Below are 26,803 nucleotides of genomic sequence, written 5' to 3'. Positions count from 1 at the left end.
GTGAGTAAACAGACGGACATGGAAGAGGAAGAAGCAACTGGAGAGTGGCACCCAATGCACACTCTCAAAATAGAAAATGTTCCCATAGGCCCCCAAAAGTTGGTGACTCCTGGTATCTTAGACTGGGAAACTTCCCTGAATGCGTTTGTTCAGACAAGTTTATAGATTACGGCTCGCCTGCCCCCAAGGTTCCAGATCTTTCCTGATCTGTGATCTGTGAGGAACTGCACAATTGTCTGGACCGTTAAAACCCAGGCTTTTTAGACCAGTCATGCTTCCTTCTAATTCCAAGGCTAAGATATTGGCAAAAAAATAAAGGTTGCAGTCAAAAGCATATAAAAAATAGAAGTGTCTCTTGACAATAGCAAGAACAAAACTAAAAAGGGCTATTTCAGTTTAGCTCTGTAGTTAAGCTCTAATCACCCACAGATGTCAATGGGATTTGGGCATGCCTAGCTTTCTCTGGGTTACATCCCAAACGAATAGGCTTCAGCTCATTGGTGGGGAACACCCAGCCTTCCAACCTGATTAGTCAACAATATGGTCACTAAATATTGTAATATTTAGTAATAACGGCTGAAGGACTTAATAAAGCACAATCTTAAATGCAATCCTATGCATGTTTACTCAGAAGTAAAGCCCAATGTTTTCAAAACGATTTACTCTTACATAAGGCGGCACACAATTGCAGGCTTAATGATGTCCTGAGAAACAACAGTGTCATACCCAGACTTTTTTTCATGGACATGTTGCTATTGCTATTTCACTGGTTCTATGCTGCATTTTTCTTTTAGCAATATTGTTTATGTTGTACACAGCCTTAGGGGGTTAAAAATTTTTTAGCTGTTTAATAATCCTTATTAAAAAAAACAACCAAGTTCCAGAGGTTGGCCCACCAGGGTATTTAGGACTACCCACTTCCCCCAAATGTGGGTTAAACTGTGGGTTAAACCACAGAGCCTAGGACTTGCTGATCAGAAGGTCGGCGGGTCGAATCCCTGTGTATTGCACATAATACTGGCTACCTAGCTGCAATTTAGCTACAGAAAATACCCTATCCTGTGTCATCCACCTGATATGGTTTGAATCCCTGTGACGGAGTGAGCTCCTGTTGCTCGGTCCCAGCTCCTGCCAACCTAGCAGTTCAAAAGCACGTCAAAGTGCAAGTAGATAAATAGGTACCGCTCCAGCGGGAAGGTAAACGGCATTTCAGTGCACTGCTCTGGTTCGCCAGAAGCGGCTTAGTCATGCTGGCCACATGACCCGGAAGCTGTACTCCCTCAGCCAATAAAGCAAGATGAGCGCTGCAACCCCAGAGTCGGTCATGACTGGACCTAATGGTCAGGGGTCCCTTTACCTTTACTTCCCCCAAATTGGACACCATATAACATCAGATGGGAAAGTTCAAGGAAGAGTCTCTTTTTGCCTCTCTAGTTTGAAGTCAAGCAATGGCTGCAGAGGAGCTAGAACTGCAAACGAAGAATCTTCCACTGAAAGCCAATACCTGACCTTTGAATCGCTTGTTATCACATGATTTGAGAGGATAGTGCCCCACCCACACGCCAAAGCGGTCCACACTGGTGGGATCCAGTTCCTCTCACCCCTGCTGTGTGTATTCACACATTCCCCAGACCCTGCTGCTTACCACTCCTATCCCAACTCCCTTGTGGCCTGTGTAACCAGAATTGAAATCTAAGTCAATACGTCATGCAAATATGCTCATGCAAAATGAATGAAATAGCAGCAGACACAAATTAATCAAGTTTTACTTTTAATAATTTTCTTAGTCAAAAGTGTAGCTTTGAAAATCTCTAGCTATTTGTGAAAATCTGAAAAGGTTGGGGAGCAGCCTCACTCTGAACAACACAGTTTGCATCTGGAGGCTGGGCTGAGCTGCTTCCAATCTCTTCCTTCACAAAATTAAACCAGTGCCATTTTGAAAATTTAAAAAAGTCAAGCCTTAAAAAATAATAATAAACAAACTGAGGATGTACTGTAGTTGCGCACTTTGATTTCAAGGATATGGTGGGGTGGGAAATTAAGTTTCTTGTACAGTAAACCAAACCACAAAATAAACGATAGTTCATAGAAACCACTGTAATTAGAATGTATTCTTAACGTGTGAAACCTAGTGAAAATAAGGTTGCCACCTTACATTTTTAAGGGTGTATCTACTTTTCAGTGCATCTACTCTTTTGTGCTGCTCTGATCTCTGCTTATGCCAAGTGGACAGTCAGTCAAACTTGCCACCTCCTTGGGCAAGAAAACAAACCTTACATTTTAGAAGTCAGAGTAAACAGGACAGAAAGATAGCAGATAAAGTTGAACTCTTCCCTAGGAAGTAAACACGTTTTCCTAACCGAGGGCTGCACAATTCTCCAAAGGTACCACCTCTCGCATTTTCCCTGGACCCTAGTCCTCCAAAAGCAAGATGGCAATCTTAGTAGAAAAGGGATGCTAAATCTCTTAAATAACTTAAAAATCTTTTTTTTATTATTATTATAAAGCAGCAAAAAACATTTTCCTCTGCAGAAAGAAATGTTAGGAAACACACCAATGTAAATCACTGTTCGGAGGAGGAGGAGGAGGAGGAGGAGGAGGAGGAGGAGGAGGAGAAGAAGAAGAAGAAGAAGAAGAAGAGAACACCTGCTAGTTTTCAATTTCACAATAAATTCAAAACTATTTTAGAGCTATTCTTTAACCTCATCAGTACTGTCTGAAGAAGATTCTTTGGCATCTTCAGTCTCTCTGTTACTTTCCTCTTGATTTAGATTTTCGTTTTCCGATTTGGTCCCGTTAAGCAAAGAATTGTCACCATTCACAAATCCGTTTGCTGCAACTTCTGCCCCAATGGCTTCCTCAATCTTTAAGTCCTCTTGATCCTCTGTCTCTTCGTCCAAGTTTCTCAAGACAATTGGGAGTCTTGAGTCTGCCACAGTATTCTCTAGTAAGGCAATATTACTCTCTTCATACTTGGGGAGGAGAACTCCTTCTGCCATTTGTTTGCCGTAGTACTCTCTGTTGGCGGCCGCACTCTTGACTGCTTTCTCCAAAATTTCTTTCTCTCCTAAGCGCAGTTTAATAGCCATTGTCGCGTGACAGGTAAGGTCATGCGTTTCCAAAAAAGATTTATCATCCTAAAATCAGAAATTGGGGAGGGGAGAAGAGAAGAGAATAAAACGTGGTGTATTCACCAAAATCTAAGCAGGGCTTTGGATTTTAACCATAAAGCTGTACTTCTGTAAGTGGTCAAAGTTACCAGTTTTTTACATTGCTGTATTAATCATAACAATGCCATTGTTATGCCAGGTCAAATGTAAAAATGAATGCAGTTATACATAGTGAAAGGTAGCAGCTGATAGGTGTTCTAGGCCTAAGAGACAGAGAGTAGAGTCATTAAAGTGAGCAGGTAATACTGAGTATGAAACAGTCTTGGAATTTTAAGTCAGTGGAGGTCTGAAAAAAAGGAAATGTTTGCAATTCGAAGACAAAAGAAGACAAAAGAGTTTCCATGCCCAGAAAGACATAGAGTAGCTGGAATGAGTGTGTCTGAAAAGTGGGTATAAATCATAAGCATTAAGAGGTCCACGCCTGCCTCCTCAACCCCAAAGTACTGCACATATACTAAAATAGAATTTTTTTTTTCTCAGAAGCCCAGCATATGGGCTGTAGATCATGGTCCATTTCTGAATACAGTGGTACCTCAGGTTACAGACGCTTCAGGTTACAGACTCCGCTAACCCAGAAATAGTACCTCGGGTTAAGAACTTTGCTTCAGGATGAGAACAGAAATCGCGCAGCGCTTCAGGTTAAGAACAGTTTCAGGTTAAGAACGGACCTCCGGAACGAATTAAGTACGTAACCAGAGGTACCACCGTACAAAGTTCAGAAAACCTACAGTGCAGCAGCCAAGTGATGAGCTTACACCTCTAAACATCTCCCAAGCACAAAGAATACTATTAACTCCTTTCTAGAGAAGAAAGGCACCAAAAGGGAATGTTTTAAAAAGACGAACTCATTCCTATGAGATCCTGTTAGGTTGTAAGTACGAGCATGCTCTTAGAAGTCTTACCAAAATAGTGGTTTTGTAGGTTTTTAACAGAAGAGATGCCCTGGCTTCAAGGAATGTCCAAAGTTTCACTTCATTGTCCCAGCTCACTGGAAATTCAGAATTGCCAAGAGTGAAGATTCTGTCGATTGCATGCTCTCCTATCAAGTGTTCCTTCAGCTCATCTGTGAGGAGGAGAAAGGACAATCAGCAATTGCTCCATTTATTTTGGCCTCTGGAAGGCTAACAAAACCAAACCATTCATAAGCATGAGTAAATGGACCTGTTGCTTTCTGAGTTCTTCAGAGCTGAAGCTCAAGACTTTACTGGTACAGAATCGATTCTCTAAATTCAAACAGAGAATTGTTCCATCTATTCTGGCCATCACCAAGTTCAATGTGATTTTCTTCCAGCTAAGTCTGTGAAAATATCACAGCCTAAGAAGGCTTCACCATCATAGAGTGTGTATTGTTCATAATTTTAAATTTTTGTGGTTTTAAATTGCTTTTATTTATTTCATCTTACAAACTCACCTTGTGAGGGGTTTTATTTTTGCATAAAGCGATAAATAAATACCTAACTAATGATCTTTTATTTGCAATTCCCCACCTTCCTCAATACAGCATCTCCAAGAGAAAAGAGGTATAAAAATCCTGAAGAATATATATTTTGGCTTCCAAACTAGGCTTGTAAATAGCCATTTGTGTAATCAATTGTGACAAGTAAAATTTGCCTAGGTTGGTTACAGCATGGTGTTGATAATGCCAAGGTTGCAGGTTCAATCGTTGCATGGGACTGCTGTATATTCCTGCATTACAGGGGGTTGGACAGGATGATCCTCAGGATCCCTTCCAACTCTAAAATAAAAGCTTTTGCAAACTGGAAAATAGTCTTTCCATAGCTTCAATGTTCCATTAATGTCTACCAGAGGATGGTATATATGGTCAAAAAGGCTAGGATGTTTTTTTCTTTGGTGGGCTAGTAATTTCTCTGGAATTCTTTGGAGGGCTGAATTTTCTTTCCTTAATCCAATTTTGACCTTCAAACAATAGAACAAAATTTGATACAATTTTTCATAAAGGTTTTTTACCTTCCGTCATGCAAAACACTCTAAGGAAAGCCAGAAGCTGGGCTGAGATTGGAGGCTCTGTTGAGTGCAAGGCAAACACACTAGAACTAAAAAAGAAAGTAAAAAAAAAAGTGAATAAGATGTCAGTCTTTGGTAGCTTGATTATGCGGTATGAAAATCCTTAATTTATAATATATTCTTTTTATTGTAAAGTGAAGCTGTATAAGGGTCAATCCAATTTCTGAGCATTAAACTGAAGCTGTTCAAACTTTTCTCAGATAAAAATTGAGCAATTCCTTCTCTATAATAGATTAGTCAAGTATTACTTTACTATTACTTTATATAACTACCTAATAAAAATTGTGCATGCTTTCATTTACCACGTTAAGACCTATAGAAATCTCATTTCCAAGCTACAAAATATTAACACTCGCTTCCTTGACATACTGACCATCAGAAATTATTGAAAAATCTATTAGAAGAAAATCTATTCAATCTAGCAAGAGGCTGGTAATTCAACCAAAGAACACTGACTAGATATTGTACAATAGTCTGAATTAAAAAGATTATGGTTCAAAAGTAACAGTGTGTGTTTGGATTTATGGTTCAAAAATGAAGGATGCTGAAAGCATTATAGGTCACAAATAGACCATGACAGTACTTTTATAATGAGGGGAAACAGAGAGCAAAAATAACAAACCGGCATATTCTCTTGCCCTCCAACAGGCAATTTATTCTTAAGATGTTGGTAAACGTGTCTCATAATCAGCAAACTTGCTTAATAACAGCAATTTAAGATAACTATATAGGAGTGAGATATAATGTAGGCTCCACCTACTTTAATGAACAGCAGTTTTGCTATAATGTTCTACTTGACCTTAGAGCTTGAAATGTTTCAATACAAAAACAGCGTCTTTCAATTTGACTTACGTTGGGATGCCAGCGCGAGCTAAGACCTCTGCCTTCATAGCATACAGCCTGTCACTTTTACTCACTCCAAGCTTTATTTTCACTCTGTCATGTGAATTATTATCAAAGAAAAACCCACTGTGGATCACAAATTCAGCATTTGACCGAGTGCCATAAAAAATGTAAATCTAGGAGGATGAAAAGAGAAGCGAAGGGACAGAAAAATAGCTTAGGATCAACTCATGGAATGACAAATTACACATTACACAACCCCCCCCCCCATACTATAGTGCTGCAGACCACAATGCATATGAGAATGCTATCTTTAAATAACGGACAAGGCAAACTTTAACCCTAGGAACTACTTTTACTCAAACACTTTGGATGCTGTTCTAAACACAGAGACCTCTACCTGCATGTGCCCAAAGCTCCTCCATTGACCATCTTCAGAACTACATGCATTAGACATAGAGAGCAACAGAATTCACACAGAAATGCAGCTTTTTCCAAAAAATGGTGTACCGTGAGCTGTCAAATGACTTGACCAATCAAAGAAAGAGAACACCTCACCTAAAAAGATGGCATTCACATTCTAAAGGGACCTCAAAATATTACTGGATATCATTCCTGAACCGGGTTCCGTCTAACAGAGTTTGCTGATACTACGCGGGGGGGGGGGGGAGTTAACTGAGATTTTCCTTCTGCTTACCTTCCCAAGACCACTGAATGGAAGCCAGCTAGCCAAGAGACTCGAGGTCTACTCTATGTGTTAAAAAACATTTAATTCTGTACTCTAGTTATCAAAACTGGTGTCCTATGATTAATTTTGGATAGTGCTCCCCCTTTTCAACAGATATCCATAGAATGCTTATCCTCTCTCCAGTGTGTCAACTCTGCTTCATCCTTCACCTCTGTCGCATTCTGTTAGCCATCAGTGGATTTATACTTGGTCTTTTTTAATGGAAAAAGCAAAGATCACCCGAGCGGCAGGGGTGCAAAGTTTTTGCAAAACACCAAAGCTAGTAAGTTTTCCTAATAACTAGAAATGGAAACCTATGCCCACTAGTGAGAAGTGGGATCCAGGGTCGGTGTGACCCATTTCGCCACCAGCTCTGCCAGCACTGTTGCTGTGGCGCTGGCATCAGAGTCAACTTCTGGTGAGATATTGCCAAAATATCGCAAGGTTTCTTGTGATTTCGTCAAGAACTTGTGGCAAATTGGCACCAATGTTGACATTGCTTCGGAGGGCTGCCTGAGGCAGCTGCTTCACCCTGGCCCGTAAGTGGGTGAGCCCTGTACTTGCTGGAATATTCTGGTCTGTTCCCCTCTTCATGGGGATGGAGGGGAAAGTCTTGCTGCTAGCCCACATACATATCAGTGTAAGGGTGCAGAGCATAGCATATACCAAGAGGAAGGGAGCACAGTTGGGAAAGGAACAAAACAGAGACTCAGAGGAGGTAGGAACCAGGACCCCCAAAAAGCAGCACACATCAGTAGAAGAAGAAAATCTGCATCCTGATCTCGTTAGTAATTCACGTGCCAGTCACCATGTTGCTTTTCAGGTACTGGTGGCTAATGGATGCCTGGATTTCTGGACTCTAGAGAAGGGGGCATAATATTCTTTCCACTTTCCCCACCTATATAAGTACCAAATTTAACTTAATTGTGTGCAAGTTTATGACCTAATTTATTTTATTTTATTTATTTATTAAATTGGTATACTGCCCGTCATCTGAAGATCCCAGGGAGGTTCGCAACGGACTATGAGAACATCCAATAATTTTACTTAATAATGTCGTTCGCTAAATTAGCAGCTGGGACATGTTTCAGAATTGCAAGAAATTTATGAGAAATTGTAAACCTATATGAAGCATCCACTTCAAGCTGTTGTGACAGGGTGGGGTATAAACAGCATTAACAAATAGCTGTTTATACTACATCACAGGGAAGTCCAAGAATTAATGGTCAACAGTAATAATGGACAACATGAATCGCAAGGATATGAGAAGTGAGCACTGAAGGCAGATATTGATGCCTGTTAAAAGGAGCTATACATCCCTTAGAGAATGGATCCTGACAGCTGAATTGGTTAGTGACATCATCTTTTATTTTCTGGACGGTTAAGTGGTAAGAAGTCAGAAAACAGCTGAATGTGAACTAAATAATGCCAAAGAGCAAAATGCTGAACAAACAATGGCTGCCCAGCTCATGATGCTCAGGTCAAGTATTTTAAATGCCCTCACCTATGTGAACATTCCTACCAATGTGCTATCATTCAAAACAAAAAATGGCTGAGTTACTCATGACACAAGGTAAGGTTGTTTTAGATCAAGGCATTCTTCTTCCTTTGCAATGACAAATGCACTTTTTATGTTACAAAAAGAGAGCTATTTATCCTCAGTCTTTATAACACATTTGTAAGGAATGTCTCATGGAACACTCCTAACAAGACTCCTGAAGCTAAATTAGAATTGTGTGTATTTACTATCAATTGGATGCATCTGTATATGTGTGAATTCTACACATGGAACTTCAAATGTTAAATCACACACAAATACATACACACACACACACACACACACATCTCAAGATTACCTGTTCGTCAGCCTTAAAATCTTGAAGTGCTACACATTCACAACGGTCATCTTCCAAATTGTAGCCTGTAGTGATCTATACAGAGGATTCAAAAGAAAGAAGAAAAATGTTCAGCATTTTATAGTTCAACCTTGTTTGTATGAGCCTGATCTTCCTTTAAAGCAGGCACCCCCCAAACTCGGTCCTCCAGATGTTTTGGGACTACAATTCCCATCATCCCTGACCACTGGTCCCGTTAGCTAGGGATGATGGGAGTTGTAGTACCAAAACAGCTGGAGGGCCGAGTTTGGGGGTGCCTGCTTTAAAGGACGTAAAATGACTACTACTTAAAAAATAACAAGAAGAAACAGCACCTACTACCCTGTAACAAAGTCAAGCCTCTTAGTCCTTGGGGAAGTTACCTTGTATTTTTCTTTCTTTTGGAACAGTGATTGGGGAACCTGTGCCGATCCAGCTGTAGCTGGACTCCAACTCCCTTTAGCCCCAAGCCAGCATGGCCAATGGTCAGGGATTGTGGGAGTTGTAGTTTAGAAACATCTGGAGGGCAGAGGCTCCCCAACCCTATTTCAAAGGCTGGTGAGAGTTTGGTCAGCTAACCCCTCCCTCCAATTTTTTTTTTTTAAGATGGGGACAACATTTGCGCACTTCCAGCTTGCAGGGACCTCACCTGTTCTCCAACAATTCTCAAATATTATAGAAAAGCTATAAAAAATGGCACCCTTCTAGACCACTTTGTGTTGGTCCTAAGTTGACCCCTCTCACCCATAACAGTGTTGTTGAGTTTCAAGTCACTCCCATGGGGTCCTCTGCAGCACTGCACTAAGAGAACTAGTTTCTGTCACACACTTCAACTCTCAGTGCATTTTTCATCACTCTAAATCAAAAAGAGGAGTGGATAACTGTGAATCTTTGGGGGATACTTTCTTCAGAGGACTCCAATTTATTTGCAAATAATCTCTTTATCTGAAACTTAGGTAATTATTCTTAGATGGTGATGGGATTTTGCTGTGGGAAGATGAAGAAGTTGCCACTTAACCATATTTCTTTTATCAAACCACAATGACTAAAGTGGCTCATTATTAACATGGAAATTGTCCCACAATATTATTTTCATTAAGCAGGAATGTTCTTGATAAATCAAGCTGTACAACACAGAAAACATACCAATCTCAAGGAACAGGCCTCATACATAGATGTGATTTGAAACAAAATCTACAGAGGTTTTCAGTTGGGGTTGTAATGCTTAGTTGAATAATCAGTTAAATCAATAGATTTAAAATCTTTTCATTGATTTAAAAGAGTGCCCTATTTAATCAGGCAGAAGAAGAAAAAGAGGGTTGCAGGTATCATCTTAGAGGAGGTATTAATCTTATATCGCATACAAGTGAATGCCTTTTCTAGTATGTTGCCTGCCCTGACACATGCCATCATCTAAACACAAAGGGAAAATGTTTTTCTTCTTCTTCAAACTAACACCTTTAATCAGAATACTTTAAATTGGATGACAATCAGTTTCAAGTGTTTCAGGGCTCTTTTAATGTTTCGATATATAGAATTTGTGGGAGGGTGCCTGGTTTTATGGCATATGAAACTTGTTTTATGGGCTTTCATTTTCCTTTTTTTTAAAAAGCTGTTCCTCTCATTCCCTAGTGGAATAGCTTCCTGCTTTTTTGTCCTTCTCAAAGTTTCTCTTTTCCTTATATCATTTTTGTTTGTATACAAGTGTTCCAAACAAAAAAGCAGCTTGGAATTTGGGTATGTCTGATTTTTATAGTTCTATAAAAAAAAATTCCTCTTGTCCCAGGAGCTGAAAAATGAGGAGAAACTATCCATGGGGGATCAAACCCATAAGGACTAGCGCAGTAGTCCCAGCTAATCCCCAGCACCAACACCCAGGGGAAATATAGACTATAGTCTAGCAAGGAGGGAGCGGGGCTAGGAAAAGTAAATAGCCACAGCAAAGGGCTCTGAACCAAATAAAATCCAAAGAGCTAATGGACAGTTTTGATTTTGAGTATCAACCTGCCCACAACATTCATTGAGCTCAAGGGAAACATCCCCTTCTATATCAAAGGCACATGAAAAGTAAACCTTAAGACATGAAAAATAGGCCAATATATCCACAAAATGATGCATTAAGAAAACGTTTCATCAAAATGCAAATGTGGATCCCCCCCCTTCCAAAAATGCTTAAAGCTAAATGCAAATTCAATGTTAACAGTGCTGGTCAGGTTTAGTTATGGGTCCCCACTACAGTTCATGGACTGAGGGTGGAAGAGCAACAGATAGGAGGACTCCTCCCTTTATTACAGCTGGCTACATTCCAGCCATACAAATTATTGAGGTTTACACGAACTCATACTCTATCCAGGCAAAACTCATGCATATCATCCCAGTTCAAGGAGACATCTACTCGGGCAAAGGCACTTGAAGGGGGCACACGGTAGGGTTAGCGAGAGGTGTGGAGGAGCACCAGCCTGAGGGAATGCCAAGGGCTAGACAGAGAGGCTTGCGGGGCTGCATATGGACCTAGGCCTGAGATTGCTATATTGTTTGCAGCTATATTTTGGGAAGGTGCATGAAGTTCAGAAGGCTCGCCAACCAAATGGGACAGTGCAGATGTCCCAGTGCAGATGAAAACTGTTGACACCCAGGTGTGCTACAACAAAGTCCCGTCAATGAAGCATTTCCCTGTGAGCTTAGCACAACTCTGGCCTCTGATTCCATACTGATGCTCCATGAAATCCTGACTCACTGCATGAAAGCTGGAAGAGAGAAGTCTGCTGCAAAGTTGGTGGCGAGATGTTTCTCGAGTCAGTCAGCTATAATGCATCTCTATTCTTGCTCTACCCCATGGGCCTTTCTTCTTCTTCTTCCACAAGCTAAATAATAAAAGGCTCTTTTGGTTTTAGCTGGAACCGTGTCCATCCTGCTTTCTCTTGCTCCTGACACTACTAATTAGATCATCCTGCTCCAAGAACTCTGTCAAGAATACTGTCTTCATGTATTTCTCATTGTTATTTTCTAGCGGTATTGTGACTTGACAGTCAAACTGGTTGCTGGTGCTGCCAGAGGTTTAGAGCCTACTGGACGGAGAGGATCATCATGCAACAAGCCCAAAATTACTAGTATTAATACTATAGAAAAACAGAGATACAAGAGATCCATTAGCTGGTATCAAACATCATAGCTCGAGAAAGGAGGCAACATATCTTTGTTTTTACTGCAGATGTGGATAAAGACAACTTCACAAAGCAGTTCCTTTGCACATGCTTTCTCCTCCCAGCAAAACTTGTATTGATGATTTTGTTCCTCAACATTATATTGTACTTCTCCTCCTGTCTAGGTATTAGTTTTAAGGTGGTAAGGTCCTCTGAAACAAACATCTGCATCCCCAAATCAACACCTTCCATGCCTAGAGGGTGCCCCCCCCCCCATTCTGCTGCTTACTATTGGAATTCTTTTACCTCCGAGTGTCTGGCTCTTGTGTGTTAAACACCTGTTAAAAATATCTTCTTCATCCTGACATATTTAGAGTTATCTTGTCAACCTGAGACATATCCGTTATCCCAGGGATAGCCACTGTGGATTAGTCAATGTGCTATTGGACACTCTCTCTCTCTCCCTCTCTCTCTCTCACACACACGCGGACACACACACACACAACCCAACAACACTGTTCTTACCAGCCCATTGGTGTGATTACACATGTCCCATAAAGGAATCAGTGCTAGGGTAACCCGGGAACCATCCTCAGCAGGAATCTGGTTTTGTCGTGTCATGACAGAGGAAACTGCCCATCTACAAGACAAAATACTCAGTTTAGTGAAAGCCATAGACAAAAAGTTCCAATTCAGATTATAATCCTTCCCAACTTTCTGCCAATAGCAGAAAAAAATTCTGCTCTTAGTACCAACCAGTCGGGTGAAAAGACATATTGTTAGAATTGAACAGGACGCCTCTGAGCACATTAAGAGCCAAGGAATAACTGTTTAGTACAAGAACTGAAATGAGTTCACAGTTCTTTCAGAAGAACATCATTCTTTCTCCAGTTCAGCAACCTAGGTATTTTTTGGGGGTGTGTGTGTGTCATTTTGCTTGCTGTTGCTACTGCAAAACAATTGGGAATCAGAATCCCTTGCCAATCTACTGTCTTCTGTCCACTTATGCTGACCTTTAAAGCCATAAACAGCCTTGGCCCTTGAAGGAGCATCTCCACCTCCATTGTCCAGCCCAGACACTGAGGTCCACCTCTGAAGGCCTTCTGGCAGTAACTTTACTATGAGAAGTGAAGTTACAGGGAACTAGGCAGAGGGCCTTCTCAGTAGTGGTGCCACCCTGTGAAGCACCCTCCCATCAGATGTCTACGAGATAAATGACTATATGACTTCTAGAAGACATCTGAAGGCAGTCCTGTATAAGGAAGCTTTTAATGACTTATGGTTCATTGTATTTCAAATATTTTGTTGGAAGCCACCAAAAGTGGCTGGGGCAATCTAGTCGGATGGGAGGGGACTAATAATAACATTATTGTTGTTGTTGTTGTTAATAATAGTAGTAGTAGTAATAATAATAATAATAAATCACTTGCAGCATCTATATTTTGAAAACCTAAAGGAATGTGGGACAGACTAAGCAAACAAACAAATTATATCCAGTTTTGCTTAATGTATTGGTTTGAAGTGACAGGTCAATAATAAGTCAGAAAATTAAGATAATTTCTCTGGGAGTCAATTCAGACATAGCAAGACTTTTATGAATGTTATTCCTTTTCTTACAAAGCACGCTCCAGCATATATATCTATATATATATATATAGGGTCTTACTTTTGTTTTAACAGATACCAGAGTATTAAACAGTAACTGTGGGCCAAGGCCAATTAAAAAAGTAATATAAAGCATTAAGAAAAGTAATACAACAGCATTTAGAAACAACCATTAACTAATGCTAACTGGTTAGCTATAAAACTTTTGATGTTAAAATCTAGATGGCTAAATTAATTATATTCTCCGATCTGTAATATAACTACTATGGCTGGACCAGGGATTCATGATTAATAACTTGATTATTTTCTAGGGAAGCATTTGAAGGCATTTAACAACCCACTTTTATATAAAAAGGGAAACCAACCTGTAATCATCATAAGTGAAAGAATCCTTTAATGGCAGTTTGCTGGCATTAGGATGGGTCTGAGAAATAAGAGGATTCAGAGAAGAGTTGAAAAGGAAAAACAAAACAAAAAACAACAACCAGAAATCAGTCAGCAGAATTTCATTATTTAGCTGCCTAACAGATCCTAACAAGAGCCAAATGAAGCAGGAGGCGTCCAGCCGCGCTACAGAGGGATCATCATGCTATTATGCTCTCATACATCACTGTCAACTTAATTTGTTGTGCCCAGCAGCCGCTATAAATCTGTTTCTTCATATTTCAAAGACTGGAACCCACAACATCTCTCACACACACATTTAAGGTGGACTCCCATCTCCCCGCCACACATAAAAACTTGATTGAGAAAAAGCTTGTCCCAATTCTTTTCTTTTCTTAACCTGAAACGTTAATTCTATGTTCTCCTTAGTCACACTTTAGGGGTGAATGTATTTTAAGCATCTCTCTTCCTTTACATCCAAAAATGGTTCTTTTTCTTTTTTTTAATAATAATAATCAGACATTACACATGCCTTGCAAGTCATAATACATTTAAATGTTGAAGCAGTTATGGTCACATGCATAGGTTATATAATTATATTTTGGACATACCACATGTTAAAGGCTGCACGCCTCTGCACCTTACAAGGCAGTAAGCCCTATTGGGATAAATGGAATTAAGCTCTGAGTAACCATGCTTTGAATTGGGAACGTAGGAAGCTGACTATCGGTCCCTCTACTTCAGTGTTGTCTATGGTGACTGGCAGGGACTCTCTGGGATTTGGGATGGAGTCTCTCTGGTCTTCTCTGATCTGGTGGAGGGGAAACCAAGGTGGCTAAAAAGGAAAGCTTCTTCCCATCTATGTGAAGGAAATGTGAACTTGTCATTCCTACTCCTTCTGCAGAATGCTGGGATCTCACTCTGGGGTTGGGAAAAGAATTCTGAGCAGGGAGAGGTTGTTTGTTTGTGTGCATTAACACCCCCCCCCCCCAGATAGCTCTGCATGAGACTCTTAATGTTAGGGTTGTGGGTTTGAGTCCCATGTGTTGGGTGAAAGACTCCTGCATTGCAGGGGCTTGGACTAGATGATCCTAAAGGTCCTTTCCAACTCCGCAAATCTAAATCTAAAATCTCTCCCTTTGGGAAGGAGCTCATAACATGCCCGGTGCCTGCCGCACAGCCAGCCCCAGAAAGAGGAAGCTCAACGACTTTGGGGGTGTCTCGGGAATTTTACTTTCTGAAATATGGCAAGCCTACCTTAATTATTATGAGGAAATAAGAATGATTTAAAAGAGGAATTAATTACACAGAACTAGCCTCTCGTTTCTGGCCAACCAACTTCAAGTACTTCCAAGGCCACTTTGCCTTATGCACTTTAAAACACAGTAGCTAAAAAGAATCATAGCCTTTTGAACATGCGTAAAAAAAACCCCTTTCCCCTCTTAAGAGATTGAGAGCCATTAACAGTATCATTTTAATATTCCATTTCAATTACAGTTGAATAGGCAGGTTTCAGTAAGTGATCAAATGAATGGTTATTTCTAATGATACAAATGAGTTTTGCTTGGATGTATCTTTGCAACACTGTTAATGCAAGGAGCTCTATGTAGTGTGCTCCTTTTTTCTTTTTTCTTTACTCTTGATGCATTAGCATCACAAGTGCATGGTAATTTATCATCTCTCACAGTAATGTACTTGCTGGCACTGTGTGCAGGACAGTAGGGGATGAGGTAAAAGTGGCTCAAACCGTAAATCAATTAGAAAACAAAAGCTTGTGCTCAGTGCACAATTTTAGGCAAATTATATATTACAAAAGACTGCCAATTGGGTGTTATGTCCCAGGTGTCTGCTCTCTCCAACCCCTTAAATTAGCCCTATGGATGGACTAGCTCTGAAAACCACAGCTCTCTCAACTAATAAAAAATAAGTGATTTGGTTTACATGCAAAATTTCATTTGACTATTTTAGTTGGATATTCTCAGAATAATTTGTGTTAAGCTCAGTGTCACAATTTAGGATAGTCATTATCACTAGGCTCATTATAAATCAAAAAGCATATTGAAATCAAAACCAAGCACATAATTTTTCAGTTATCCCGTTTTTGCTGTTTGACAATGTGGGCATTGATACAGTGAAAATATATAATTCAAGGTTACACAAATGGTCCGATTTTGGTAAAAGTTACCTTGACAAGTAAAAAATGTTCACAGATAACTGGTTATTAATTTGCTTAGATATTTTGCATTGACATGGCAGGGAAAAACACATTAGAAAGCCAACATCATGTCTTGTTATGGGCAAACCCTTTTTGAAAATACCTATGGACATCATAAAACCTTAGACAAAAAGTGCTGTTACTGTACATTATTTTTGTGTAACAATTCAACTAAGAAAAGGGTTCTTCCAGCTAAGCGGTCATACCCTTTGGTTAAGATCGCTCTGAAGCAAAAATGGGATTGCTAGAATGGCTATGACTCCACCTACTGGTACCAAACTGGAACACATTTAATACAGAATACAGCCTTAGAACTCGTCTTAAAAACATGCAGAAGGGCAATTTTATTCAAGATGGAATTTAACATCAATTAAATATAGATGATCAGATTACTTCACCACAGACTGCAAGAAGGTAACTTCTGCAGAGAATGAAAGCTCACACAGACCTTCTTGATTTGAAATCTATGTTTATCCAGTAAAAAATGACGACAAAAACAAAAACGATGTTGGCTTACAGAAAATTAAAAATTGACCTTGTTTTTGTTTTCATTATTATGATTTTTTAAAACAACAGCAGCAGCTCTTTAAACAAGACAAATATACAACTGATTCCGATGTCACATTAAACCAGAATTCACCTAATAAACCCAGTCAGTGGAAGCTCTGTTTGCACAATGGGACTTTCAACCACAAAACCAATTAGCTGAGGGGGTCAGGGGAACCCCAAGAACAATGCATGAGGCGAGGGGGGATTGTTCTGTCCAGCAAGCTGCCAGTACTGCAAAGCTGACTTCCACCCTAATGTTCAACTGTGGCTTAATGATTCCCTGCTTTGCTCTACTTATGCCCATGCCAAACCACAAGCTTGTTGTGTCCTTTGAACTAGGGCTCTACAAACAAACCACAAGCCATGGCCCAAGTTTGTTATCAAGTGATTGCTACATTGCAGGGGGTTGTATTAGATGACCCTTCCAACTCTACAATTCTGACTCCAATGCAACAAAGCAAGGCTTGTGGCTTTTTGCAGCCATGATCGAGGGAAGAGTGAAATGGGGAATTCTGAGTAGTGTTAAACATGAACTATGGTTTAATATGACATTCAAATATATAGTCGTACCTTGGAAGTCAAATGGAATATGTTCCGGAAGTCCATTCGACTTCCAAAACGTTTGGAAACCAAGGAAGCTCCTACAGCCAATCGGAAGCTGCAGAAGCTGCGTCGAACGTTCAGGTTCCAAAGAATGTTTGCAAACCGGAACACTCACTTCTGGGTTTGTGGCATTTGGGAGCCAAAACGTTCGACTCGCAAGGCATTCAACTCCTGAGGTACGACTGTATCCATAAAGTCACTTAAAAGCCTTGTACTGAACAGATCAATTTAACCTCACGAAAAAAGGAGCAGACCACTGCCTCTGGAAAATCACCACTAAAAGGGCTCTGCTTCACATGCTAGCGAGTTCATGAAGAGAGGAAGCCTAGAGTAGAGCCTCAATACATAGAAACTTGCCTATTACCACCTCAGGCTATGCAAATGGGCATTTCCTAAGGTATTCTGGTCAGGGACATAATCTTAACAGTACACTTTCATTAAAAACATGCAATCTACACATCCAGTGTAGATTGCATGTTTTTAATGAAGAGCCAGTGTGGCGTAGTGGTTAAGAGCAGTAGTCTCGTAATCTGGTGAACCGGGTTTACTTCCCTGCTCCTCCACATGCAGCTGCTGGGTGACCTTGGGTGAGTCACACTTCTTTGAAGTCTCTCAGCCTCACTCACCTCACAGAGTGTTTGTTGTGGGGGAGGAAGGGAAAGGAGAATGTTAGCCGCTTTGAGACTCCTTAAAGGGAGTGAAAGGCGGGATATGAAATCCAAACTCCTCCTCCTCTTCTTCTTCATCCACTCTGTGTCAAGAGTAACCAACATGGTGCCCCTCAGATGATGTGGACTACAACTCCCATCATACCTCAATGCTGGTCATGACTGGGGCTGAAGTGAGTTGTAGTCCAAAATCTGGAGAGCATCATTTCAGTTGCCCCTGCCCTATGGGACTATATGGTCCATGTGTAAATGCTATGTTTGTCATCCCTTGGTTACTAACCTAATTCCAGCTCCTTCTCAGTATTTTCTCATTTCCTGCCCCAAACCATACAAATTCATCAAACGCTGCCCATAGAAGAAAGTTGCAACAGAATGCAAACTTGATTATGCATTTTGATGTGTATGCTTTGCCCATAAAGGTATTATTTCAAGGAGGAAAACATAGGACTTCTCAATCTGTGGATGCACATTTATAGTTCCAGTTTTATCCTGGTTGTGTTGCCGATACTAAAATAGCACTGAAAGTGGACACATTCCGTATCTAACACAATTGGTGTTTAATAATGTGTTAAATGGCAAAAACTAAAAATGATCAGGGAAAATAAAAGTCAACAGCTTTATACAATGTTTTTGAAAGCCATCTGTACCTTTTAAGATACTTTTTTCAAAGGAAATTTACTTATTTGTACAGCTCCAGAAATCAAGCTCTACTCTTAATGGAGCACAAGAAACAATACTGAATTATAATACAAAATGATTACTGTTTCACAGCAAAATATATGTGTTTAGAGAATTATGTTATAAAGAAATTAATTGCTGAATTTCTGAGAATGCTTTCCAGAGTTTTAAAGTATGTTGGCGTATCTCTGCTGAAGTGACCAAGAGAAGAATACTCTGATTAAAAAATCGATTTAGCATGCAGCTTCTCTTTACAGTCCCTCGGTAAAAATGAAATCTCCCTAACAAACACTTAATAAAACCTGTCAATATATCTAGAAAGAAAAATGACACAAATGCATTAAGTATTAAATACCCTTGGAAAAAGTCACATATTCCATGAATTTTTGATGTACTATCTTGACATTAATGTAAAACCTTGATATTTATAATTGACAGATATTTAATAAAGTATAGAATATGGCTGCTGCAGAGCATGCAAATTTTTCAGGTTGATCAAAAAGAGATAGACACTTATTCAAATGAAGCAACCAGTTGATAAATGGCAAAAATCAGATCTTTTAAGTTCATGCTTCCTTAGCTTTAGAAACAGTATTACATTCACTTTATTTTAGTCAACTCTGAATATGTAGCAGACTTCTAAAAAAATGCAAATGGGAACATTAGGACAAATGCTTAATTGAAAAGCACACGCTGCCGTTTTATTGGACTAGTAATAAGACTATTTACATGGATATTTGTAAACAAGGAAAGGTTTGGAGATGGGAAATTTAATTCTAATAGATGGTGAATCAAGAGACCATGGCATGCAGTACAACCCTATGTATGTCTACTTCAATCGCTAGGATCATGGTCAGCTCCATTTGCTTAATAATTTATCCAGATTATAACTAACACTTTAACACATAGCTAGGCAATTCCATAACTGACATAGTGAAGAGTTCACATGCCACCTTGGAAAATATATTATCACCTCTTCTCCTGTCAATGGGAGCCTTTCTCTTAATTATTCCAATTTTACAAATAGATTAGTGCAGAGAAAAACAAAAAGAGAAGGAAGGAGAGAACAAGAGCAACACTGAAATGTGCCTGTATTTAAATATCAGCTGCCACTTGCATTGCTGTTTAATGCATTGCATGAGCAATCAGAAAACTACCTTCAACTGTTTTCCTGCAGCAAGTAATGGCATTGCAGAATCTGGATTGAGTTCATTCCTGTATTAATAGCGCACACATGCATCTGAGTTCACTGACCAGTTAATGTTTACTGTATGCTGTAGAATATGATGGCTGCCAGAAGAGGCCTTCAGAAGTCCATGTCTTCACATGAGCTTAATTTGCTGGTGAAAAGAATCCATACATTAATTCTCATCTTTCCAACAGCCACAAGGAATCCCTGAACGGCACCAAGATGAGGTTATTTTCTTTGTATCATCTCAACGTGGGTTATAGTTAAGACCTTTGTGGCAAAAAAGCAAGAGGACTTTAAGGTACTTAGAGGCTTAAGATTTTCACCTTGTTAAGTTGAATGTCTTTGAACACAGAGCTCAAGGCTTTTTTCCCCCTTTTGACCAAGCACAATGCTTTGCTGCCTCATTCTCAGTGGTCTCCCCTTTATCCTAATGAGATCTCTTTTCCTCAGCCCCGTCCTATTAATAGGCAGGAGGGGGAGGAGAGATCTCATTAACAATCAGACTGGATGCTACATGATGATTTCAGGCCAACATGTAAAGTATGCAGAAAAAAAACAAGCATGTGCCAGGCATGTGCATAAGGCTTGCTGCAGTAAAATCTATCAGCACTTTCTGGCTGCTATTGCTCTGTCAGCCACGAAAAACCTTTGAAGCAAACAGCTCTAAGAGAACCTCTTCTCTCTAAAGTTGCTGTAACTGCAAGTCCTGTTAATCAAATAAATAACAGAAAAAGCAGATCTGCAACATTTGATTAATAAGGTACACTGGTTGATGAAGTAACTGTTTTAATATGAGTACAATACAACAAGTGGCAAGAAGAGGTATCTTAGAAGAGGCATCATCGCTCCTTTTATTAGAGGCATTCCCACTCTTCTTTCATGTGGAAGCAGAATGCCTCTTCTAAACTGATACAACACATATGTACATCCACTTTAAACTATTTTATTCCTATGCAGCTTTAGCCAATCAACTAAAACTCAGCTGATTAAATCAGCTGTTCCCCTGATTAGGTAATAGCCGTATCAAAGAGAAACTCACCTGGTTTGAGTGCTTTCAAATTAAGTATTGTGTACAAGAATAACTGAAATTATGTTTGCAAATAATGAGATATGATTGAATTCAAACACCTTATCATGAAAACTACAGAAGTTAATAAATAATATCAGCTGCTTAACAAATACGTTAACAGAATATGAACAAATAAGAGATTACATGAAAAAAATGGGCCCCCATAATCGGTAAAAATATACTACTGGATATCTGGGAAAACATTTTGCAAATGGCATATAGATTCTCCATAAATACAGTAAAAAGGGTGGACTGTTTTAAGATCATGACTAGGTGGGTATATTACTCCAATTCAGATACAAAAGATCAATATGTCAGCAATAATACTTTTTTCTAAAATATGTAGATTGGTTTACACACCATCTATTAAAGAATGGATGTAGAATAAAATGCAGGAGGAAACCAAGGATTCTCAATTACAGTTAGAATCAGTAGCAAAATAATAAAGAGTAACAATATAATTTTTGCAAATATACAAAATAGTTCCAACATATAATCAAAACAATACTGATCAGAAGGCACCTTTCTATGCATTACTAGACCTAAATACTATTATCACTTTATTACTGACTACTAAACTGGGAAGCTAAATTTAGTACCTTACTTCCAAAACCCAGCTTGCAAATTTAAATTTAGAAGCAAAGCACTAACCACAGTTTGCTTATTCAAATATCGCAGCAAACTACTGTTAGCAAAAATCAGGAAGTGGAAAAAAGAACTTGTGTAAAATGAGGAAGAAGGGGCAAATGAACAAGCAAAGATTTTTCTGATCACCAAGCCATGGCTTGGCATTAAATTGGAACACAGCTTAAGTGATATGCCACAAGGTAAACTAAATCATTCCTGATACTTAGAAGCATGCCATATTGTAACTTTATGCACAATATAAATAGCAAAAAATGTTAGCTGAACCTTCAAAGAAACATTGATAATGAAAAATTTATTCAAACTTTTAGCCTCCCTAGTATTAGTAATCTGGGGACATACAGAGGAAAGAATTCTGCCATCTTGAGTTTTGAACAACATTAAATTAATACCAAATTTCAAAATAGGGCATTTCACAACTTATTTTGAAATGAGGCCACATTGAATAAGAGTCTGCATAAATAATGCTCGACACACCCCAACACTGTTTAGCTATGGATGGGTTAGTCAAGTGTTTCTCTGCCCCAGAGAATCAGTGCTTAAACAGCTGGGAGGCTACACAGCACTAGTTCCTTCCTGTGCCTTCTGACTGACTGCAACCATCTTTGTGACTAAGTCTAAGAGAAGTATCATTGCATTTTAATGCCTACACCCCACTGGAAAAAAAGAGAGAGGGCATAGTCCTGGGAAGGTGTGAGGTTGATCACCTTAAGGATATTCCAAGCCTCTTTTCCTAATTCTTATTTTTTTAAAAAAAAATCAAGGCTGCCACCCTTTCAGTGAAAGGAACTGTAAGGGAAAATACATTATCCAATTTCTGGCCAGTGAGGGCAAAGTAGAAGAATAACTGACAATAAATTAGTACTACAATCAAACGGTGTGTGTGTGTGTGTGTGTGTGTGTGTGTGTGTGTAAATAAATTTTAAGTATTGTTACAATTAATTATTATAAAAAATTAAATACCAACAAAAGCTGAGCTAAAACTGTGTCACTAGTCAATAAGAGCCTATAATTAAATGTGCATCAACCAACTTTCCAGTGTTCTACTAGCACATACTCTGCAAGTAACTCAATGTCTTTTGAGTAGATTTCTTCATTGTTCTTCTCTTCCAACAGTAATTCTTGTCAGCTTGCATTATGCAGAAAGGCACACTCAAAAGATGTACCCTTAGCAAACCCACACAGCTTTCTAGGGCAAACTAGATCAATCATATGGAAGGACCAGCATCCATTAAACCAAAGGTATTGGGGGGTGGGGAGAGAGAGAGAGATGGGTATACACATTGTAACATCTCAAATTTATTTACTATACTCATGTCACCTTCCAGCTGGCCTATAAAACAATGAAAAAGATCGTGCCTTAGAATAAACACTAACCTAGGATAAACTCATTGAATACACTGGGACATTCTGAGTAAATATGCTTAGGAATGCAGAGTTATGAATTTTAAAGTCCCACTAATTACAATTAATTAGAATAAAGCACAGATTTAAATGTTTTCTATTTAATAATGTGGTGAATCAAAGTTACTAATGGTCTGATTCTATGCATATTTACTTGAAGCAAACAACAATGGAACTTGCACATGATGGGTATATAGTACCACTTCCAGGGCTAGGGGCACCATGTCGCTGAATACCAATTGCTGGGGGACTTCCCAAAGGAAGCTGTTGGTTGACTATTGTGTCAAACAGGATGCTGGGCTCTTATGTTCTTACATAAATTGTGTTTTTTTAAGTTTTAAAACTGTTCTCAGTGTTGTATTTTAAATTGTTTTAAGCCCTGGGACCTTAGGGTGAAGGATGGGTAATTAATAATAACAAACAACTTTGAACTACCTTGGAAGGTGGTGGCCTGTCCTTCACTGGAGGTTTTTAAGCAGAGGTTGTATGGCCATCTGTCTGGGATTTGTTACTTGTGATTCCCACATTGCAGGGAGCTGGACTTGGTGACCCTAGGGGTCTCTGCAAATCTGATTCTATGAAGGCTTATAAATTGGCATTTAATATAGTATTCAGTATAATCATATAATCAATAATTCAATACCTATAGCCTTTACAATGTAACATTCATTTTAATGGCCAGACTGTTCAGTAATTTTTAGGCACTACCAGTCAGTATGCCAATCAGAGTCTTATTTAGCAGCTATTTGTTTGTTTGTCTGCATTTATAAACCACTTAATATTTTAAAAATCTCTAGGTAGTATTTTCACTGAAAGCTTAGTGAAAACACAAAAACTCTTCGTGTTCTAAACAAAAGCTATTTTCACCAGTCCACTGAAATTACCTGATATAATGGTGGTTAGCTGAACCCTTTCTACATGGCAAGAGCAGTGCGTACAAGAGAGAGCAGTATGTTAGGACTTTCAAATGACTTAGGATTACTTTGGCTAGTGCAGCAATTATTGGACAGCACTCAGAGATGTGAACAGAGGGAAGCAATTATGCTTAAGTTTTATCACAGCGAACACAGAAAGAAGCATTTTATAAGTTTCACTTCAGAAACATTCCAGCCTCCTACACTGAGACATATCACAAGACTCTAAGAGTGTATAAGATAATCCATTTTCTAATTTAGTTAAATTACTAATTTCCACCAAGATAAGTCCCTTAAATAGTTTAACAGTGCTTAGAATATATATCTCCTTTGAGTATTTCACTCTAGATACACCAGCTTTCTACTGTGCTTTGATTTTATTGAACGTTCATAACTGCAGTTACATCAAGAAAAAAAAGTATTAAATCCTAACAATAAGGCCTATGTATCAGTGAAAAAGTATGATTAACTGTTGAGGCATGGAGTCCCAAAGCACAGATAACATCCCTGGGGATGGAGGCAGTTGCTCTGTGGAAGTGCAACTTGATATGAGGAAAATAAGCGGTTGTACTATTATAGCTGCAGAATCAACTGCTCTTCTGAATTTGTGGACAGGAGAAGGGTTAGAAACCTCATCTTCTAAAGCAAGAGTCTCCATAGACCTCTGTATTTTCTAGCCAACATAATATTTCTCCCAAGTGCGGCTTAAAAATGTGCAGAAACAATTTCATCTAATATTGGCATATATGGTTTTGAAGCACAGCGTTTTCAGACAAAGTGTTTGGGGAGACTATTTTAATGGGATCGTAAGCCATTCAGAGAAGCAGAAATAAATTAAAAGTAGTTATGTTGGCAAGCAGGGTCCAAAATACAGGAGATAACGGTTTCCCAAATGAGAAGTTTATGATTTTCAAAATGGGAAGTTCTCACTCAGCCTCCCAAATTTCCCACTGTTACAGAAAAGGGACTTAGTGAATTGGTTTCTATTTATCTTGAAAATATTAGTATCCAAATCCTGGGTGACAGTGTGGCAAAGGGACACACTCTGCTATGTGCTTCAGGCTGCCTAGCAGGGATCCTCACCTTGCAATATAGAATATGCTAGTTCTGTACTGCGGATGGCACATGCAGATCCCTCTACTGGAACGCTCGTTATTCAAAATCTCAGTTATCCAAACACAAAGAATTATAACCCAACCTTGCTACACAAATGGCTGATTCAAATATCAGAAGGTTGCCCACTTCCTTACTTGTTTGTGTTGTGCTGGTTGAAACCAGCTGTTTCAGGCAGAAAGCACGGAGGGAGGGAGAGGGATCAGACAAATCATGGATTAGAAATGTTCCCATAGGAAATAATGGAAATCATCAGCTCATTGTGCAAACACTCGCCTAACGAACAATTTCCTGGGAGCGCATTGTGTTCGGAAAGTAGGGCCTGTGTGTCTTCAGCCCTTGATAATAATTCCATTCTTCTCCTGTCTCTATCCAGAGTTTCTGCCCTCACTTGGTTCTCTCAATATTCATCTAATTATTATTTCAAAATGTCTTATAATGGTTCCTTCTCACAAATTTTCCCTCATTTTGTTAGTCTCTTGCAGGGATCTGTATTGAGGCCCCGACTCATCACATTCTTTATGATCTCTCCTATCATTTTTATGTCGACAATTACAATTTTGTCTTTTCAAACTAAATCTTAAGAATTTGGTCTTGCCAAATCTTTTCTTTGCATTGTTCTCCCCCTCTTAACTAGTATTGCTATTCTTCTATAACACTTATAATCTAGGTATTGCTTTTGATTCCACTTAATCCTTTTCCTCCCATATCTGTGACCTTGCCAGATCTTTTTTCATGACCTCAATATTTCTAAGATTAATTCCTTTCTTCCATATAGCACTACTAAAACACTTTTCAATCTGTTATTATTTCTCATCTTGATTATGTTCTTCTCACTGGCCTTCCTTAATCTACATCTTGCTTCTCTTACGAATGCTGAGTCAAGTCCCATTTTCTGTTTTCATCACTTCCACAATGTCCCTGCTTTGGCTTTGTCAACTTCACTGGATTCCACTTAATTTCACACTTTAAAATTCAACTTTTAATCACTTGCCTCACTTTATATTTCATCTCTTCATTCTTTTGATACATGCCTCTTTTCTAAAACAACATTGTTATTGATTCTTATCTTTGGAATTACCTTGCTACTTCTTTGTCTATATTCAAACCAACTTCATCCTCACCCCGCTGCTCAACCCTCTTTCCCCCTTTAATTACTAATCTCTTCTGCAGGCATTATGAACTCTTTTTCCTCTATGCCTTTCTGCTAAATTGTGAAGTCCCTTTATGAGTGTTCCCCCCCCCCATTTGTAAATCACCTGATATAGGGACTATATAATGTGATACCTCTAGAGTGTAAGTTACACAATAATTAATTAATTAAATTACAACATTTCCTCTTCTGGATGCTTGCTTGATTTCATTCTTCATCTCTAGATCTTCCCAAACATTTTCATCGGGAAACGATAGTGTGTCCCCAGTACGTACTAAAATACTACCGGGACCAGAAATCATCACCCACAACGATTCTGTCCCTTTGGGGATTTCTAGCTTGCTGGAGTCAATGCCCTATTTAACTTCCAGAGCAATACCACCTCCAGTATGTCCTTCCTGTATAGTTTATATCCAGAGATTGCTGTGCTCCACTGATTCTCTAATACATGTTGCTCCGCCACCAGTCCATAAGGAAGTATCTGGGCCAATATACCGTGCTACATATTTTCTACTGTAAAAAGGCCTCTCTGTAAAGAGAGCATCTCAGGGGGATCCTTTTGCTGACTTGGCAACTGCACTCAGGAGTGGGTACCTCTCCACTGGCATGCAGATCGAGGAGGAAGCAGCTGTCTGGACTGCATTCTGGCCTTGCCACTGTAGCACTTTGCCTGTAGGGATGAATATAGGGAAATACACTCCTAGTCCTTAACTGTGCAAAAGCAATAGACAACAGGCAGATGTGTTAACTGTATGATGGTTTCACCTTTCCCCGTCCGTAGAACTTTTAGAAAAGTAGCTTTGAAACACTGGAAAACTGTTGTGAAATG

General features: G+C 39.2%; 1 protein-coding gene across 2 annotated transcripts in view; it reads right to left on the bottom strand.

Moving 5' to 3' along the window:
* Nucleotides 1–1,754: 1,754 nt before the first annotated feature.
* The window catches only part of SETD3 (SET domain containing 3, actin N3(tau)-histidine methyltransferase), a 49,364-nt gene continuing 24,315 nt past the window's right edge, over nt 1,755–26,803 (bottom strand). For both annotated transcript variants that reach the window (XM_079948633.1, XM_079948632.1), the window contains exons 7-13: nt 13,753–13,811; nt 12,308–12,422; nt 8,622–8,696; nt 6,048–6,214; nt 5,139–5,224; nt 4,073–4,233; nt 1,755–3,137 (exon numbers count right to left, since the gene is read on the bottom strand). In XM_079948633.1, coding sequence (XP_079804759.1) covers nt 2,691–3,137; nt 4,073–4,233; nt 5,139–5,224; nt 6,048–6,214; nt 8,622–8,696; nt 12,308–12,422; nt 13,753–13,811 — 1,110 coding nt within the window. In that variant the 3' untranslated portion in view covers nt 1,755–2,690. The remainder of the gene's footprint in view (nt 3,138–4,072; nt 4,234–5,138; nt 5,225–6,047; nt 6,215–8,621; nt 8,697–12,307; nt 12,423–13,752; nt 13,812–26,803) is intronic.

This window comes from Podarcis cretensis, assembly GCF_951804945.1.
Source record: "Podarcis cretensis genome assembly, chromosome: 1".
Taxonomy (NCBI): Eukaryota; Metazoa; Chordata; class Lepidosauria; order Squamata; family Lacertidae; genus Podarcis; species Podarcis cretensis.
The sequence above is the reverse complement of the archived record's forward strand: the minus strand, read 5'-3'. Positions and strand labels throughout refer to the sequence as shown.